The sequence below is a fragment of the Macrotis lagotis genome, chromosome 4 (assembly GCF_037893015.1).
Source record: "Macrotis lagotis isolate mMagLag1 chromosome 4, bilby.v1.9.chrom.fasta, whole genome shotgun sequence".
Classification (NCBI taxonomy): domain Eukaryota; kingdom Metazoa; phylum Chordata; class Mammalia; order Peramelemorphia; family Peramelidae; genus Macrotis; species Macrotis lagotis.
Genome location: NC_133661.1, coordinates 176,033,552 through 176,050,623, shown reverse-complemented (window position 1 = coordinate 176,050,623; position 17,072 = coordinate 176,033,552). Strand labels below are relative to the sequence as shown.

At 38.3% G+C, this 17,072-nt stretch overlaps 1 protein-coding gene across 1 annotated transcript in view; it reads right to left on the bottom strand.

Moving 5' to 3' along the window:
• Positions 1-15,540, bottom strand: part of FBN1 (fibrillin 1) — a 306,997-nt gene extending 291,457 nt beyond the window's left edge. Inside the window, exon 1 of the mRNA XM_074234744.1 lies at positions 15,342-15,540. Within this exon, the coding sequence (XP_074090845.1) occupies positions 15,342-15,505 (164 nt within the window). The 5' untranslated portion in view covers positions 15,506-15,540. The remainder of the gene's footprint in view (positions 1-15,341) is intronic.
• Between the last annotated feature and the right edge of the window lie 1,532 nt (positions 15,541-17,072).

The following is a 17,072-nucleotide window of genomic DNA, read 5'->3' as shown; positions in this document are numbered from 1 at the left end:
TAACTTCTCATTGGCCCAGGAAACTTTCTGAGACCATAAATTGTTGAGCAGATTCTCATCTTCACTGGTTGAGGAAGTTGTTGCTATAGCAATAAACTCACATCTGACCCCTTCCTGACACCAACTCCCAAAAGCTGACCTTCAGGTTATCAATCCATTATGCAAATGATTCTACAACACTTTAAAAACACATGACCAAAAGTAGTGCCCCTGGACTCTGTTCCATGTTACCAGGGTCAAATAGGAAACTGTGAAGTAATTAGAAAGTAGAGGCCAGACATTCTACTTTGGGTTTTTATGACTGGACTGCCAAACAACTCCTAGCCAACTTCTCAGAAAACTTTCAGGCACTTTCTCAAATTCCAGCTAAACCATCAACTATGTGGCTCTAGGGACTAAACAGCTCACAGGGTGGTAATGGGATATAAAAATCTGCTAACTTGAGGTCAGTGGCCTAAATTCAAGGGTGTGAAGCTGCAGTAGTAATATGCCACAGATAAAAACTGTTTGAAAGCTTTGATAATTGAGGACTGATTCCTTCTTGGCAGAGGGGTGACTATATCAAATTAAGTATTAACCCTATTTTCAAAAACTGATAAAGACACTCAAGAAGGTAGCTCCCTTCAGAACCATGGAGAGGACAAGGAGTATAGGAGTATGAAGGAATCTTGTCCTATATAGGACCCATTATGCTTTCAACAAATAAGAGCTAAGTCTGAGTACATAAGGACTTAGAGGTTCAGAGATTTAGAGCTGGAGAGGAATTTATTAATGACTAAACACAACTATCTCATATTCAACATGTATTTATGACCTGGCTTATCTATTCTTTGAGGAGAATGGAGGTATTGTATAAAGTAGTCAGGAAAAATAATTCAATTGATCTTCTTTATGTTAGTTCTTATGCCTAAAATCATGATGTGTGGAACAGTAAGTTGGCAAATTTAAAGGCAAAAGTTGCTAAAAGTTCAACTACAAGATTGTTACTGATATATATCTAGCCCAATACATCCCCACATTTTGTAACACAGACAATACCCTCACACAAAGTGATCTGCCTTCTTCATATCCCACAACCTATCTACTCTCAATCAGGGAATTTTACTTGATAAATAGTAACAGAATAGCTCCTATCCACAAAAATAAATAAATAAATAATAAAGATTTCAAAGATTTTTAAAAATGGGAATCTTTACTCCAGTGTCTATAGCCCTTGCTTCTATTCCTTGTTCTGAGTCAGTGAGGCTGATCAAATTGCTCAAGGCCAGATAAACCACAGTAAGGAAAAAAAAAAAAACACAATTACGCCCACATCATGCAGGTGTTTGCTTGCCTCTGGGCATAATTTAGGACATGTATGTACAAGTCAGCTACATAAGGATATGAACACAAAGAAAAGGCACAATTTATAAGGCAGTTTTGCTAAAATGGGCCCTAATGTTTCTGTAGACCTGACAATAAACACTTTGAGATTTTTATATGAAATCTATCCAGGTCTAAGTTTTCTCTTATATAAAACTGGCCTGGACAATATCCACAGTACCTTCCAACTATAAAACTCTAAGTTCTAGAATATTCAAGACAGGCAAAACTTTAATGAAGCATGCCTACTCTATAGCTGAGTAAAGATTTAGTGCCCTGACTTCATTTCCTTCTGGACAAGGAGAAATAATAAGAGTCTTTGAAAGGTATTTATCAAAGACCCAAAGGTACAGGAAACTAACCCTCTCCCATTCTGTGGGTGAAATTGCTGTATTGTTAGTTTGTTTTTTGCTGTATGCGGTATATGGGTGTTTTTTTTTAAAAAAAAAATCTATTTTATAGATCTGAAATAATGGAATTTCAGAAACACATTGCCCTAGGGGAAGGCCCTTCAAATGAAAACCTGTGAGGTGGATGGAACTAGTTACCTGAATAGGATATTTATTTACTAGGTTCAAGACCTGTCAAAAATCTCAGTTCTGCCAAATGACCTGAGACTAAAACCTGGAGAAACAGAAACTCTGTAGAAGATCCAAGTGGGCAAGGCACAGGGACTTTTAAAATTTGGAAAAGTTCAGTCATTAAGGCCCCTTCCAGAGGATAGAAATTAAATAGGGACCCTTCCAGAAAGAGAAAGGTAAGAAAGGTTGTGACTTCTCTCACAGCTAAGGGGGAAAAAAGATCCAGATGCCAGATTGGGGCAATAATTGTAGAAATTTAGCCTACAATATAGAACCAGTAATAACAGCAGAAACAACCAACTAAGGACTGTGATAAATAGGACAATGAGTGAGATTAGATTCAAGCTCATGAAGAGCTACAAAATCTGTTTTTAGCATGTCTTTGTATCTCCAGTTCTTAGCACAGTGTCTTAATACATAGGCATTTATTTCAGAAACAAAACCTAAGAAATGACTCAAACAGTGAATGAGGCATCTCTAAGGCCAGACAAGAGCTGTTATTTAAGTACAGAGAATTAATCTTTGAAGAGATATAGATATAAGATAAAGCAAGGGTAGAGGTAAGCCTTTCAAGAATCTTGGATCACTGTGGGAATTACGAAGTCATCAATATTTGGGAGATATATTTAGAATTCAGATAAGAATTTCCCACCACAACCAAACTCATTAGATTGTGAGTTCCTTGAGAGAAGTACCTAGTTTTTTGTTTTGTTTTTTCGTCTATCTTTGTATCCTTAGTGCTTAGCACCGGGTCTGGCATACACTAGGTGCTTAATAAATGTTAACTGATCAATGGAAGGACATTGAGATATATATTCATACATAGTCAATATTGGTTTATTTTGTTGGGTTGCTTTTCCCACTAATTCTTTGTAAATCATTGTTACTAGGGAGTGCTTGAAGAAGGAAGAAATTAAGAGAACAAAATCATTTATATCACAAATAAATCTGATGGATATTAAAAGGCACCAGGGAACAAAAACAAGGGGAAAAAAGTCATCAACTTTGAGGAGAAAGAGTTTGAATACATATTCAAACTTTGAAGTACTTTCTGCAATGGATTCCCTATGTCAGTCAAGATCTAGTTTCCTATACAATGTCCTAAAAGGGCGAGATTCCTTTCAGCTTTATAACCTGTCTTTTTTGATCCCCTATATGTTTCCCTATTAAAATTAGCAATAAAATTCTTCATCAAAATCCCACTTTTAAAAGGGTAAGTGATGATTTCATAGACAGTAGAGTAAAGGAGAAGAGTAAATTTGCATCTCCTATTCCAAGAAGGTGGGAGAGAGTAACCTAGCTGAGGTATGGTCACAATGACCGTCAATACAGGGAGTTGGGAATTCAAACCTTTGACCTTTTTAGTTATGGAAGAAAAACGTACACAAGAAATCATACCTCTCACTAGGGTGTCTTTTCATGGTTTTCTAATTCACAGTTAAATTAATGGATTTAATGGGCTAGAATTTAGTGGGTTAGAAGTTACCAGAAATCTGTATATAAATTACATAGTATTTTATCCAATTCTATGCATAATAATAATGAAATAATTCACTAGAAAACTTTCCTGAAAACATGAGATAAATGATTAGATAGATATAAATTCAGCTATTGAAAAACATAGTGAAGTATTTCTTATCTTAAAGTTTTTGTATTCTTTGCCTTGTCAACAATCTCCATCCTGATTCAAATTCAAGTACTTGCCAAGGGGCAAGTAATCCAACACATCAAAACTCCACAGTAATAGATTATTATAAGGATTTAGATATAGAGTGATGCCCCAAATTTAAAAATTGCTTGGAAACAAAGTTCTTTTATATGATGTCAACTCTGTTTAAAAAAAAAACAAAGAAATTTTCATAAATCATGTAAAGCAGTGGTACCTCCCTTCACAGCTGCATGACAAAATTCCCTCAGTGCATTACTACTATCTGTCCCTGCCCAATGGAAGGTTGTGATGAAGTGAACCTTCTCTTCCCTTGGGTGGCAATTGTCTGTATTATTACTGCATGCTCAAAGTATTGGAATATTTCAAAATTAAAAAATGGAATTCAGGACCACTCCCCTGAGGAAGGGAGGGCAGAGACCACCAAGGAATATCATTAATCTTTGAACATAGGAAAATATGTATGGAGAATATGCCTGGGCTGTTAGAAGCGTGTCTGCTCAGTCATCCTTGGCATCTGTCAACTGATATTCAGTTACCTTCTACTCTTTGGAAATGCCAGGGGAGGAAAGGGAGTGGGGATAAATTGGTGCAGTTAGGTTAGGAGTAGAAGATTGTCTCTTGCTATTGTTACTTCCACTCAGCTCCCATTAAGAATATGGACCCACTCAAATCACATAACAATGTGTAGAAAGAGGAAATGGCTATTTTCTTAATCAATTAATTTATTAATAAGGAGAACCCACTTACTTCAAAACTGATGTCCCTTAGAATTTATGAGTGGGAAGAGAAACAATGACCCTCAGATCTGACAAAGCTTAAAAATGTAAAAGATACATGAAGTACCATAGGGAAAGAGTTGAACAGACCTAAAGCTTGGAAAAAAAAGAATATGAAATGTTACCTCACCAGAACTGCAATAGTGGGTGGGGTTTTAAGACAGTTCCTCTCTTTCCTTCCCTTAATCTCTCTTTCTCTGTTCTTTCCAACTAAGCAAGAGAACAGTGCTCTCTCTGACCTACTTTTCATCTCTTTTGGAGGCCACAGCAATGAAAAACAAAAGCAAGCATTTATGGAGTGTTTGAAGGTTTATAAAACTTTACAAATTTCTCATTTGGTCCCCTATGTCATAGGTTCAACTTTCATTCCCATTTTACAGAGGAAGAAACTGAGGTAGGCAGAGAAGCTAATGACTTATCCAGGGTCACACAGCTAGTGTCTGAGGGGAGAATTTGACTCCAAGTTCAGTTTTATATATATGTTAAACTTCCTTAAGTCCTTTATCATCTCTGTGGGAAACATTGGCTAAAAGATAAATATTTTGGCAAACAAAAGAACAACAGTCTTTTTCTCTTTTCTTTTTCTCCCTTTTGCCTTCTCGCCAGAAGCTGGAAAATTCAAGTGGCTTCAAGTCAAGTCAAGGGCAGACAGGCTCAGGAGAAATATTTATTGCTATCCTCCTTTCTGAAATAACTGTGTACTTCATATTTTTAGGATTAAAATTGTTTAAAATTTTAATTTCTTTAAATGGGAGTTATTTTTATATATTCATATGTTTATATTGCGCTAATAATGTTCTTTGATAACCCATATCCTTGACAGTTCCCATTAATTTCTCTCTCAAACTTGATAGTATGGTCCAAGTTTGCTAGACAATCTATATTCGATGCCTAGAAAGATCCCTAAAGAGTTAGATATGTGAAGATTCCTAGTAAAATAATCTGGGTTTTTTTAAACAGTACTCCCATTATCCCAAGGTATGTCTTCTTATTATATCACTGTTCAGGAAATATTTATTAAGTATCTACTTTGTATAAAGTGTTAGACTAGGTGCTGGACATAAAATAATCAAAAAAAGAAAACAGTCGCTACCTTCAAAGGTTTTACACGTTTTTGGAGTCTATTTTCTGAAAAACATAAAGGCGTTATTATCCCCATTTCATGGGAATAGAAAATCTGAGACACAGGAAATTTAGGTGACCTATCTGTGGCCAAAGGTCAAGTCAAATTCCTAAGTGGGGTTCAAATCCAGATTTTCCAAACTTAGTCCTGCACTTCATTGACTACATCCTACTGCATTCCAATAAAGGGGAAGCTCCCACTGGCTGTATAGCAGGTATTAATCATCCCAGCACTGTGAATTGGCTAAAAATTAACCAGTCTTAATGGGAGACCCAAAACATATTTGAGTTCAGAAAACAGTTAATATTTTGTCCTGAGAGAACTACTGGCAAAAGAGAGATTCCTAAGTTTAAAATGACATTATCATTTAAATTCTGATTCAGACAAAAGTTTATATCAATTCAGAGATGAAGTTGAATTTCATCTAGTAAAAAGCCAAGTCTTATTCATAGCTAGTAAGCAGTTGGTTAGGGAGTAGACTACACGTCTATTACAACTGATCTTTGAATACAACTTCTCTAGGCCTAACTTCACCTTTATAAACCTAATATTTCTCATCATTAAAATGCTTTTGTAATGCATTTTTCATTATTCCCTAATAAAACTTTTAAATCCCCTTAATATCTCTATATATGAGAATTCTGTCTACCCCAGGGTCAGGAGTTTCTAGGTCTAGTATGCTGACCTAAGACTAGTGTCAGGAACAGAAAGAAAATTAAAATAATTCTCCAAGGCAAAGGATTTTTGGGGTTCAAGAGTATTACCTTACAAAAGTAAACAGTATCAGTCCAAAGAAGAAATGATCCATGATATCTCTGCCCACCAGATGGCTACTGTAGCTGCAGGGGATGACTGAAGTTACTAAATATTCAGACCAAGGAATAGAGGAAGCCTTTGTCCTTCCTTTGTTTCTTCCAGGAAACCTGTCCTGCTCTAACTCAGATTTTCCTCTGCAAATTCTCACCTGCCACCTCCCTATATAAGTCATCCCACTGCCTCAAATTCTTTAATCATAATCTAACCACTTTTCTTCCCTCTTCCCCCAAATTCCCAAATATACATGTTAAGGTTTTTTGGCACATTTGACAGTATTTTCATTATTATTTTAATTTTCCCCAATTAAAGCCTACTCTTTTCCCTCCTATCTACTTCTGTGGATATCACAACCCCTACCCCCCAGTAGTAAAGCTACAGAAAACCCAGAAAAGCCAGTGCTTACTACCAAAGTCCTTAGCATTGTCAAATGATTCATTGTCAGAAGTGGAAATTATTTTATCAATGGAAATGGCTTTAAAGAAAATGGACCCTAAAGACTCAGATCTTTCCATGTAATTAGTAGAATTGTCTCCCCCTCCCCCCCAGTAGAATGGGAGCTTCTTGAGAGCAAGGACTGTCTTATATTCCTACTCATATCCCTGACCCTTTTCACATCCGTGTTTTAGAAATACCTTTTAATTCATTCATTATCTTCTGTCTTAAAACACACTCCCATGCTGCCTTTATTATCTCAAGTTCTGGTTATTAGGTTTCTGACAAAAAATTCTACTAATGAAATCCATTAATCCCATGAAATTTTAAAGTATTGTGCAATAAAATTCCATGTAAACAACCATATCCTGTAAGACAAGATATGCAAGACAATCCTATCCTGCCTCACTATCTTTTGCATCAATCAAATTATATGTGTTTGGATACTAACATTTGACTTTAACATTTCCTACACATGGTTTAAGAATTCACAAAACTTTTAATGCAAAGTACTGATAGAAACAGAGTTGTCCTCCTTCACACTAGGTTTGCTCCATATCTGGCACATACTTTCCCCAAATGGGAAAGCAATTAAGTGTTTTGTTTTAAGGAAGAATTTTCTTTCCATCACTTCCAACTCAGAGAAGGCTGAGTAAATAGATATGCCACTAATGTCAACAAAGAACTGAGATAAGCTGAAATGACAATGCCTTATGAAAATTGAAAGCAAGATTTGCCATTACACAGACAAATCATCACAACCTACAAGCCCAAGTTTAATATTGTCCTTGAACCTTTAGGATGAAAGGAAGGAAATCCAATTAACCATTTATTTATAAAATAGCAAGTTAACATAGTGGTAGTAGAAAAGGAAACTAGGTCTGATATCTGCCAATTCTCTTATGTGACCTTGAGCAATCAATAATAGGTCCGATACACACACACACACACACACACACACACACACACACACACACACACACACACACATACTACATGATAATACTTTTTCATTATATACTTAAAGTAGTAACACTATGAATATGGTTTTTTGAGATATTTATTTGGACTTAGGGAGTACCCAAATAAGGGGTAATTTACAATATGCTATAATGGAATAATCACATTAATTATTACTAATGCTTACTGGATTAATAAATTGAGCACCAAGTTTATACATGTTCAATATGAGCCAAAATATAATATGGCAGCCATCTCAGGCTACACTGAGAGAAGCATAAGTTCCATGAATAAGGAGGTGGTAGGCTACTGCATCTGCCCTAATTAGACCTCATTTAGAATATTGTGCTCAGTTCTGAGCCCTGTAGTTTAAGAAGGACAATAATAAGAGTTTCCAAAGGAGGGCAGGCAGAATAGTGAAGTGATTTAAGTCTACGTCATGAGGACCATCTGATGGAACTGGGAATATTTCACCTCGAGAAGAAAAGATGGGAAGAAATATAGGGAAATGTTAGCTTCCTTCAAGTAGCTAAAGGGTTTTCATGAGGAGGAGGGGATTACATTTGTTTGCTTTAGCCTCAGAAGGCAGAACCAGAAGCAATGGCTAAAATTTATAGAGTGGTCAATTTAGGCTTAAAGTCAAGAAAGATTTCCTGACAATTAATTAGAGCTGTCCCTAGTGGAATAAGCTGACTCTAGAAGTTGTCAAGTAAAGGCTAGAAAACTACTTGTCAGCTATGGTACAGTAGAGATTTCTTTAATATGTGTATCAGTATGGATAATTAGAGGTATCTTTGAACACTCAAATTCTGTGATATGAAAGACACTGGACTAGATGCAAAGGGATACAAAAACAAAAAAATGAAATAGTACCTATTTATATTTTACTAAAGATATGATATGTAAAGTAACATAAATACAAGGTAACCTGCAACTGAAGAGAACATTAACAATTGTGGAGAGAGAGAGAGAGAGCTAAACTGAGTCTGGAAGTAAGAAAAGACTTCTGAGAGGCAGAGTTCAGTAGGAAGTTCATTTTAGGGGCTATAGAATTAATCATACTGTGTGGAAGGAAAGAAGATGGAAGATGAAATGGAGTGTTCAAAGCACTGTTAGTATAGAGTTTAACTGGAGCACAAAATGAATATAAAATAATAATGTGGCAGAAGAACAGAAGAGCCAGACTTTGGAGAGTTTTAATTGCCAGGGCTGTTTATTCTTTATACTAGAAGAAATAGAGATGTTCTTTAGGCTTTTTAGACACTTCTAGAAGCCCCTTCCAGATCTAAAATTCTGTGATTGGATATTGGGCTTTTTGTTTAGGATACATAGGTAACTAACAGAAATATATGTAAACCAAAGCCACTCCCCATTTGTAAAGGATTCAAGAAGAATCATAAACTATTTAAAGCCATTTGAAACACTCTTCCAAACTATTAACAAGAGAAATACACATCAACACCACTAAAGTTTTTTACATCATACACAGGAAAAATGGGAAAGATGAGGAAAGATGGAGTTACTATTGGGGTTATGGAAAGAGAGGTATACTAATGTACTTTGGATAGAGCTATGAACTTGTCCAATTCTAGAAAACTTGTCCCATTCTATAAAACAATTTGGAATTATGTTAAGAAAGTGACTCAAATTCTCATACCCTACTACCCAGAAGTCTCAGAAGATTCCACTATTGGCATAGACTCCACAAGAGGTTAAAGACAGAAAGGTCCTATGGATACCCAAATATTCATCACAGCATTGTTTTAGTAGCAAAGATTAAAAATAAATAATATGTCCATTAACTAGAGAATAAGCAAGTTACAGTTTATGAATATAAGGGAATATTACCACAGTATATGAAGATATAAATATGATGAATACAGAGAAACCTGGTAAGACTTTTGTGAATAGATGCATAATAAAATAAGCAGAAGCAAGAAGAAAACAAACAGAATAACAGCAATTCAAAGGGAAAGAATATCAACAAGATAATAAAAACTGAATTCTGTGAAATTATTATAACCAAGCCTGGACTGAAGAAAGAGATATGAGAGATATCTTCCCCCCTTATTCTTTGCAGAGGTAGGGGATAGATACAGTAGCTATGGATGTAGAACAGAGTATAAATATCAGACTTTCAATATGTGCTAGCTTTTGCTTCATATTTTTCCTCCTTTTTTCTTTTTATGAGGGATAAGATAGGGGAAGAAAATGAAATTAAAAATATAAATCATAAGATTAGACAAAAATCCAATCTTTTTTAATTTTTTTTTTGGTGGAGAGGAGGCAATTCAGGTTAAGTGACTTGCCCAAGGTCACAGGGATCATATGTGTCTCTGGGTCCTCCTGGCTCCAGAGGCAGTATTCTATCCACTGTACCAGCTAACTGCCCCAGAAAATCGATCTTGAAATCAGGAGACTTGGATTCATGTTTATAGCAGCTGTGTGACCCTAAAACAGTCTCTTAACCTCTCAGTGCTCCAGGTCACTGAATGAAATGTGAAATTGGAGAGTCGTTAATGACTTGCATTGGAATTAGAAGTTCCCAGTTCAGAATTCCCTAGAACTTTGAAAGCTCAGTCCAAAGAAACCGAAAGCAAAACAAAAACCTGGGAATAACAGTACTTAAATTTTTCAAGTTCACAAGTTGCATAAAGACTAAATGAGAGTCTAAGTAAACTAACATGCAAAAGTCAATTATTACACAGAATAGAATTGTCACTCGGGGCGGCTAGGTGGCGTAGTGGATAAAGCACCAGCCCTGGAGTCAAGAGTACCTGGGTTCAAATCCGGTCTCAGACACTTAATAATTAACTAGCTGTGTGGCCTTGGGCAAGCCACTTAACCCTGTTTGCCTTACCAAAAAAAAAAAAAAAAAAAAAAGAATTGTCACTCAATAATGCTAATTCAATGAATAAATGTTTTAGAATTTAATTAATATATAAATGAAGGCTGAGATAGGGAAGAAAGTATAGCTCTGAGAGATGTTTATCTCAAGACTGGATCAAGAAGAAATGCTACCATGTTAGTGAAGCTAGTACAGCATACAGTGGGCTGCTAATAAATATCTGTGGATTTATTTTTTCTTACTAGGTGGCACAGTGGATAAAGGACATACCCTGGAGTCAGGAGGACTTCAAATGTGGTTTCAGCTATTTAATAATTACCTAACTGTGTGACCTTGGGCAAGTCACTTAACCCCACTGCCTTGCCAAAAAAAAATTTATGTCTATGATTATATACCATATGGTTGAGGTCTTTCTTTTTGTTAGAGCCTTAAACCAAAGATGAGGATTTTATACTTTAAAACATTTTTTAAATAGCTTATTAATCTTTAATAATTTTGACATGTATATAGATTAAAACTAAAAAAGACTTTAATTGGGAAAGCTTGTTGTTTTCCTTAATGTGATCCTAAAATAGGGATACTGAAAACTATGGTATAAATACAGTGATAATTTGCTTAGTGTTTTACAGTATTAGTCTTTGGAAAAATTTTATAATCTTATTTAAATGTGTATTGCCTAAGGTACCAAAGAAGAATATTACTATTCCAAAGAGGTTCAATGGAAAACACCTACCTATGCTCCCATTAGCTCTCAACTCTTCCAAACTGTAAGAGGACATATTTTAATTCATGCATATCCACAGTACATACCACAATATCTTGCATGAATGTGCTTAATAAGTATTTACTGAATTGCTTTTTTAACTTATGGATATCATCACCCTCTATGTTTTGTCTAAACAACTTCACTACTGCATAACAAGTCACTTGGGTCATATTTTTCTTTATCTGTCTCTTCTTGCAGACCATGCAAACCTCTCAAAATTAAGACACCTTAAAGAGTATGCTCTTTCTGAGTTTCCCTATTGGTTCAACATAAAGTTTTATGGTAATATTGGGATACAAAGAGGTTTTAAATAATATCCACTTCATATTTTATTCTTGGATCCATCAAGTAAAATCTTAAAATTGCTTTTATGAAGGAAAAAATAGAACTTTATAAAGGCTACAATTTTTCCCCTCTCTCGTCTTGAAGGCCTTTATGTTAATAACAGACTTCTGTGTAATCAATCTCACAGAGTACTGAAGTCAAAAAATATGGTATGTGTACCCTCTGGACCCAATGTAGTTTTCTAGTAATAACACCTCTGTAAAACAAAATAAACAAAGCCAAAATGGAAACACAAAGGAACAAACTGTCTAAAATACAACTTCTCTCAGGTAACTATAAATCAAACAACAGGAAAAGAAAACCTTCATCTACCCTCCCAGTAACTTGGGGGAAGGAGTTTTTTTACTTTAAAGCATTTTGCCCTTTGACCAAAAACTGTAATATGTCCTTATTTGGGAAATAAAGAAATAAGGAAATTATAAATAAATGATGCATAACTAGCACAGTTCCAGGAGAGGTTGTTCTAAGATTGGACTGTTTCCCATACTTTCCTCTAATCACAGGAGTTCAGAACTTAGCTGGGAAAAGTTTTCTTGAACTATAATCCTAACAATAAAACTAAGATCACATTACTTTTTTCATAAAATCTTTTTGACATGACTAAGCAAAGCTCACATAAAATAACATTACTTTTAAGCTTATTTTTTAAAAATATTTTTAAACTTGTAAAATTCTCATTAGAAAATAGAGCAAAAATCTCATTTTCTTAAGGAGTGGGGAGAGACCACACTGATTCCATTTAAAAAAAAAAGATTCCCTTCAAAAATGGAATCTGGTAATATACCCTAGGAAAACACTACAAGAACTGGAAAGAGACTGAAGGATGCTTAAATTTCCACTGTGGAACAAATTCTGACTTGGGGGTGGGGGAAAGGGAGGGGAGACATGGGATGACTGCCATAGGGTGGGAAGAGAGAAAGACAGGCCAGAGGGGAAACACCCTAATAGGGAAACCCAAGCAGGTCCCTTGCTTATGAAATGAGGAGGGTAAGGAAAACTAGCCAGAGAGAGAAAGAAAAAGAGACACCCAGAAGGGGATATCTGAGTAGGTTGTTAGCCACCTGTCACATCAGGGAAAAGCCAAGAAGGCAATATGTAATAGTGAGACTGGACTGGCATATGGGGGAAGTTAATGTGTCTAAAACCCATTTTAATAGGCAGAAAGTTACTGACATTGAAAGCTGCTGCCACCAACTGGGCATCACATAACTTTGAAACTACCTGTTGTTAGAATCATTTTTATTCCAGGAAACCAGTATTTTCATGAAAATTGCACAAACACAGGCTTTTGTCCTCAACAAAACAGGTTCTGAAATAGAAATCTTTCTCAACTATTGAATTGTGTAAAATATCAGCAATTATGAGAAAAATATGAAAATTGTTTCCACCACTAGAAATGTCTATGATCATTCTTGACCCATTTAAAGGTCTATTCATCATTTAATTGCAATAAGAAAAGTAGGTTTTAAAATATAGCATCTTCAAGTAAGCTTTTAAAATACTTCTATTCAACTTTAAATTTTTAAGCATGTTTTGTTTGAAAAAGCTATTCAAAGTTAATCATTATAATCTTTATTCTACAATAGCATCTCTCTCTCTCTCTCTCTCTCTCTCTCTCTATATATATATATATATATATATATATCACCATAATAACAGCAACAAATATTAAAACCAATTGTGTGGTATTTTGACCTTTTAAAAGATTTATAACAATAGAGGTTCCTAATGACTTCTTGGTATAATTTTTTAATTAAAGAAAGTCAATCTACCTAAAAGGAGCCAGCGCATTTTTCAGAAATGTAATAGTTTCCATTAAACAGCAACAAAAGAAAACAGTATTTAGTTTCAGTTCTCAAACTATGGACTTGGATCCCCAGAGAGTATATGATTGTTAATGGCAGGATATGGACAAGAGAGATAAGGGTTCTGATCTATCCCAATGGCCCCTCTTTACACTGGTATATTCCTGAAGACTCCATTACTTTCAAAAATAAATAAATGCACAAAAATGCATTTTTTATTAAACTGAGCCCTTTTAAATAATTATTTAAATCAAGTTTTAGATCCATATAACTTATACTCATAATTTTATACAGTTCAAAAAAGTCAGAGAGAAATGAAGAAAAGAATTCATTAAAGTTGGTTAAATGAAATTATATCAGGGTGGATTTAAATTTTATCATCATCTCCACAACTGAACTTTTCATCAATAAAATGCAATGGTAGCATGTTTAATCAGTGGAATTTCCTGGTTTAGGGGCCAATAATTGTCCAAGCATCTTGGATATGACAAAACCCTGTCTAAATTCCAGCATGAGCCAGTGACAGCATCTAGGATTCAGAGGTGCCAATTTAACTGCTCATTCACATAGCGAAAGCAAGGCAAATTAATTTCTACCCTACATACTGGTGGACCTCTCCACACACGGCAGGGTAATGTTTATAAGTCATATAATGATGTCCAAATTATAAGAAACTGAACAAAACTTCAGTGTATAAATGATACCTATGTTTATTTCACAGATTCATTCAATTTAAAAAGAATATTAAAAAGTTATCCAACCTTTCAAGCCTCAGTTTCTCCATCTATAAAATAAGAGTCTAAGTTTAATTTCTAAATTCCAGCTCAGAAAAATCTATGATGCTATGATCTAGCATCCACAATTCTGTTTCCATGAAGATATGCACCTAAGAAGTAAGAGTCAGAGGAATATCTGTTTCAATCTAAAAAAAATTCTCAGGGGAAATAGTTCCTATCCCCTCCCCACCTCACATTCAGGAGTCAGTTCTGTTATTTCATAATCCTTACCATTAAATTCAATATATTACAAAATTTTTGAAGGTAAATATTTTCTATAACAAGGATTTCTGTTGCATTAGGTATTTAAATCCTACATATCATAATGAACACATACATAATGACTAATTTAAACAGCTGACAGCATCTTTGATGTCATAACCTAAACTGAATTCCAACCTTATCTTAAAAAATAAGCTCTCAAATATATCTTTATATTTCATGTGTGATCATGTAAAAAGCAGCTTTACCTAGGAAACTCAGTTTTTGGACTTCCAGACACAACTTTTTTAAAAGAATAGGTAAGATTTGTCAATGTAGAAGTTTTATTTAATTCTGTATTAGCCCTTTTATTCATTTCCTTTCCTTCCCTGTATAAAGCACTTCTCCATAAAGCAAGCCAATGAGAAACTTTCCTCTAAACAATGAGATCCACCCGTCTCAGGCTCTGTATGGAATCTTGCTCCTTATTTCCAAAGAGAGCTCCACCCCACCCACCAATCACTGTCCCCAGATTCAACCCTTAAGTTAGGTTCCTTTTGACAAGAACTGACCTAAACTCCTTGATCCTCTCTTTATTGCCCTATTCCTTCTAACAACTCATGTCCAAACAGATAATGGAGCTCCTAGTTCAGATACCTCGAAAAAGTGACATGGGTATGTCAGGCAACCTTTCAAAGGTCAGCAGAGAAAAGCTGAAAGAGTCAGAGATGCTGCAAGAATCTTACTATCAGAAATCAATGGCAATCCACCTTTCCTGCCCCCCCCCCGCCCCCGTGTCCTCTGAGAATGCCTTTGGATCTCGGTACTCAAGAAGGGAAGACAAGGGAAGGCACACAAAACAAGTCAGCCTATCCAGTTACCCTTTGAGCGCATCGTGTCCTCCTCCACCTCTTCTCTTTGCCCGGCTGGCTCTGGTTTCCTTCACATTCCCTGTCTCCGAATTCCCTTCAGCACCATGGCTCGTGTAGGAAGACAAGAGCACTGTAAATCCCAGGGCCAGCTCCAGCAGACCCCCTCTCCGCATGGTGCCGATCAGCCGCGGGCTCGCTCCCTCCCTCCTCCTCCTCCTCCTCCTCCTCTTCCTCCTCCTCCTCCTCCTCCTCTTCTTCCTCCTCTGCTGCCTCCTCCTGCTGCTTGTTGCTGTGCCGGATTGGAGCTGGGGCTGCAGCTGCTGCGCCCCGAGCGCGCAGCTCCGCCGAGGCTCCTCGCTCCGCAAGGCTTGTTCCCCTGGGCCCGAGCACCTCCCGTCACCCTCCAGGCACCGCCTCTCTCCAGATTCAAGCAGCTCCGGCTAGCTGCAACAGAAGGACAAATACCCCAAGGGGGAAAGGAATTAAAATCCCCAGGGTTGTCCCAGGCCCTCGCTGCCCTCCTCCCAGGGTGCTGACAGTGCGATCCAGGGAGGACAGATGCTAGCCAGGGAGGACCAAGCCCCGGTTCCCGCCCGCTCCTTCTGCCTCCCCAGCGCATCCAGGAGAAAAGAGCCCGTGTCCCGAGACGTGCCGGGCCAGACCAAACTAGAGTCTCAGGCCCCGGCCACGAGAACCTTTAGCCATTCTTTTTTTTTCCCCCCCATGGCATAAAGTCTTTTGCCAAATGCCCCGGCTCCAACCCTGGCTCTCTGATGAAAGCCCCAAGACTTGGGGACCCGCCCCGCCGACCCCAGGCCGGCTCTTGGAGAGAGCTCCGGGCGCTGCCACCACCCCAAGAGCATCTGCTTCCCAAGCCCGGCACTGGAGAGCCCCGGGCCAGGAAGCTGTCAGGCAGGGGAGGGCCAGCACCAGCGCCAGCTGCAGGCGTTCCGGGACAGCCCCTCACCCCAGTCCCTGTCCCGGCCCCCCACCCCCCCCGCCCCCCGCCCCGGCGCAAACGCAAAAAGCCGCCGTGGCCAAAGCTCAAAGCCCGGCGGCCGGCCGCAGCGACCCCCAGGAAGGATCCCCGGCTGTACCCACCAGAGTGACCCCGGCCGGGGCTCTCCGGGGAGGCGCCGTGGGTTGCCTGCCGCTGAGGCCGGTGAGCCCTGGGTCCCTAGCCGCCGCCGCCGCCGCCGCCGCCGCCGCTCTCCCCGCAGCTGTCCCAGCTGTGGCCGCCTCTCCTACTCCGGCACCCACCGTCTCTGCCGCGACTCCCGCGGCCCCCTCCTCTCCCCACCTCTTCAAGTATCGTCCGCGCAGCGGTTTCTCGCGAGAGAAATATTTTTTTTCAAAAAAAAGAAAAAAAAAGAAAGAAAATGACACCCCCCATCCCCCTCATCACCACCCCCACCCCCAGGCCCCCATCCATTCCCTCCCTTTCCACTCCCCTTTGCCAGCCGCAGCCTTAGCCCTGGGGCCTCCCCTCCCAGGATTGGGGAGAAGTGTCGGGGGGCGGGAGGGGCTGGGAGGAGGAGAGGAGGGGAGACATGTCCGGGACCTCCTCGGTCCGGGCTCTTACGTCTGGGAGGGGTGGGGATGAGAAAAGGTGGTTTAGCGGTTTTGCCTCTTCTGCGGCTGGGAAGTCTAGACCGGAGATTAACCTCTCCCGTGATCGCAAAAGTCTGACACGGGAGGGAGCCGTGCCACCTGCACCAAGAATGCGTAGGGGGTGGGGGA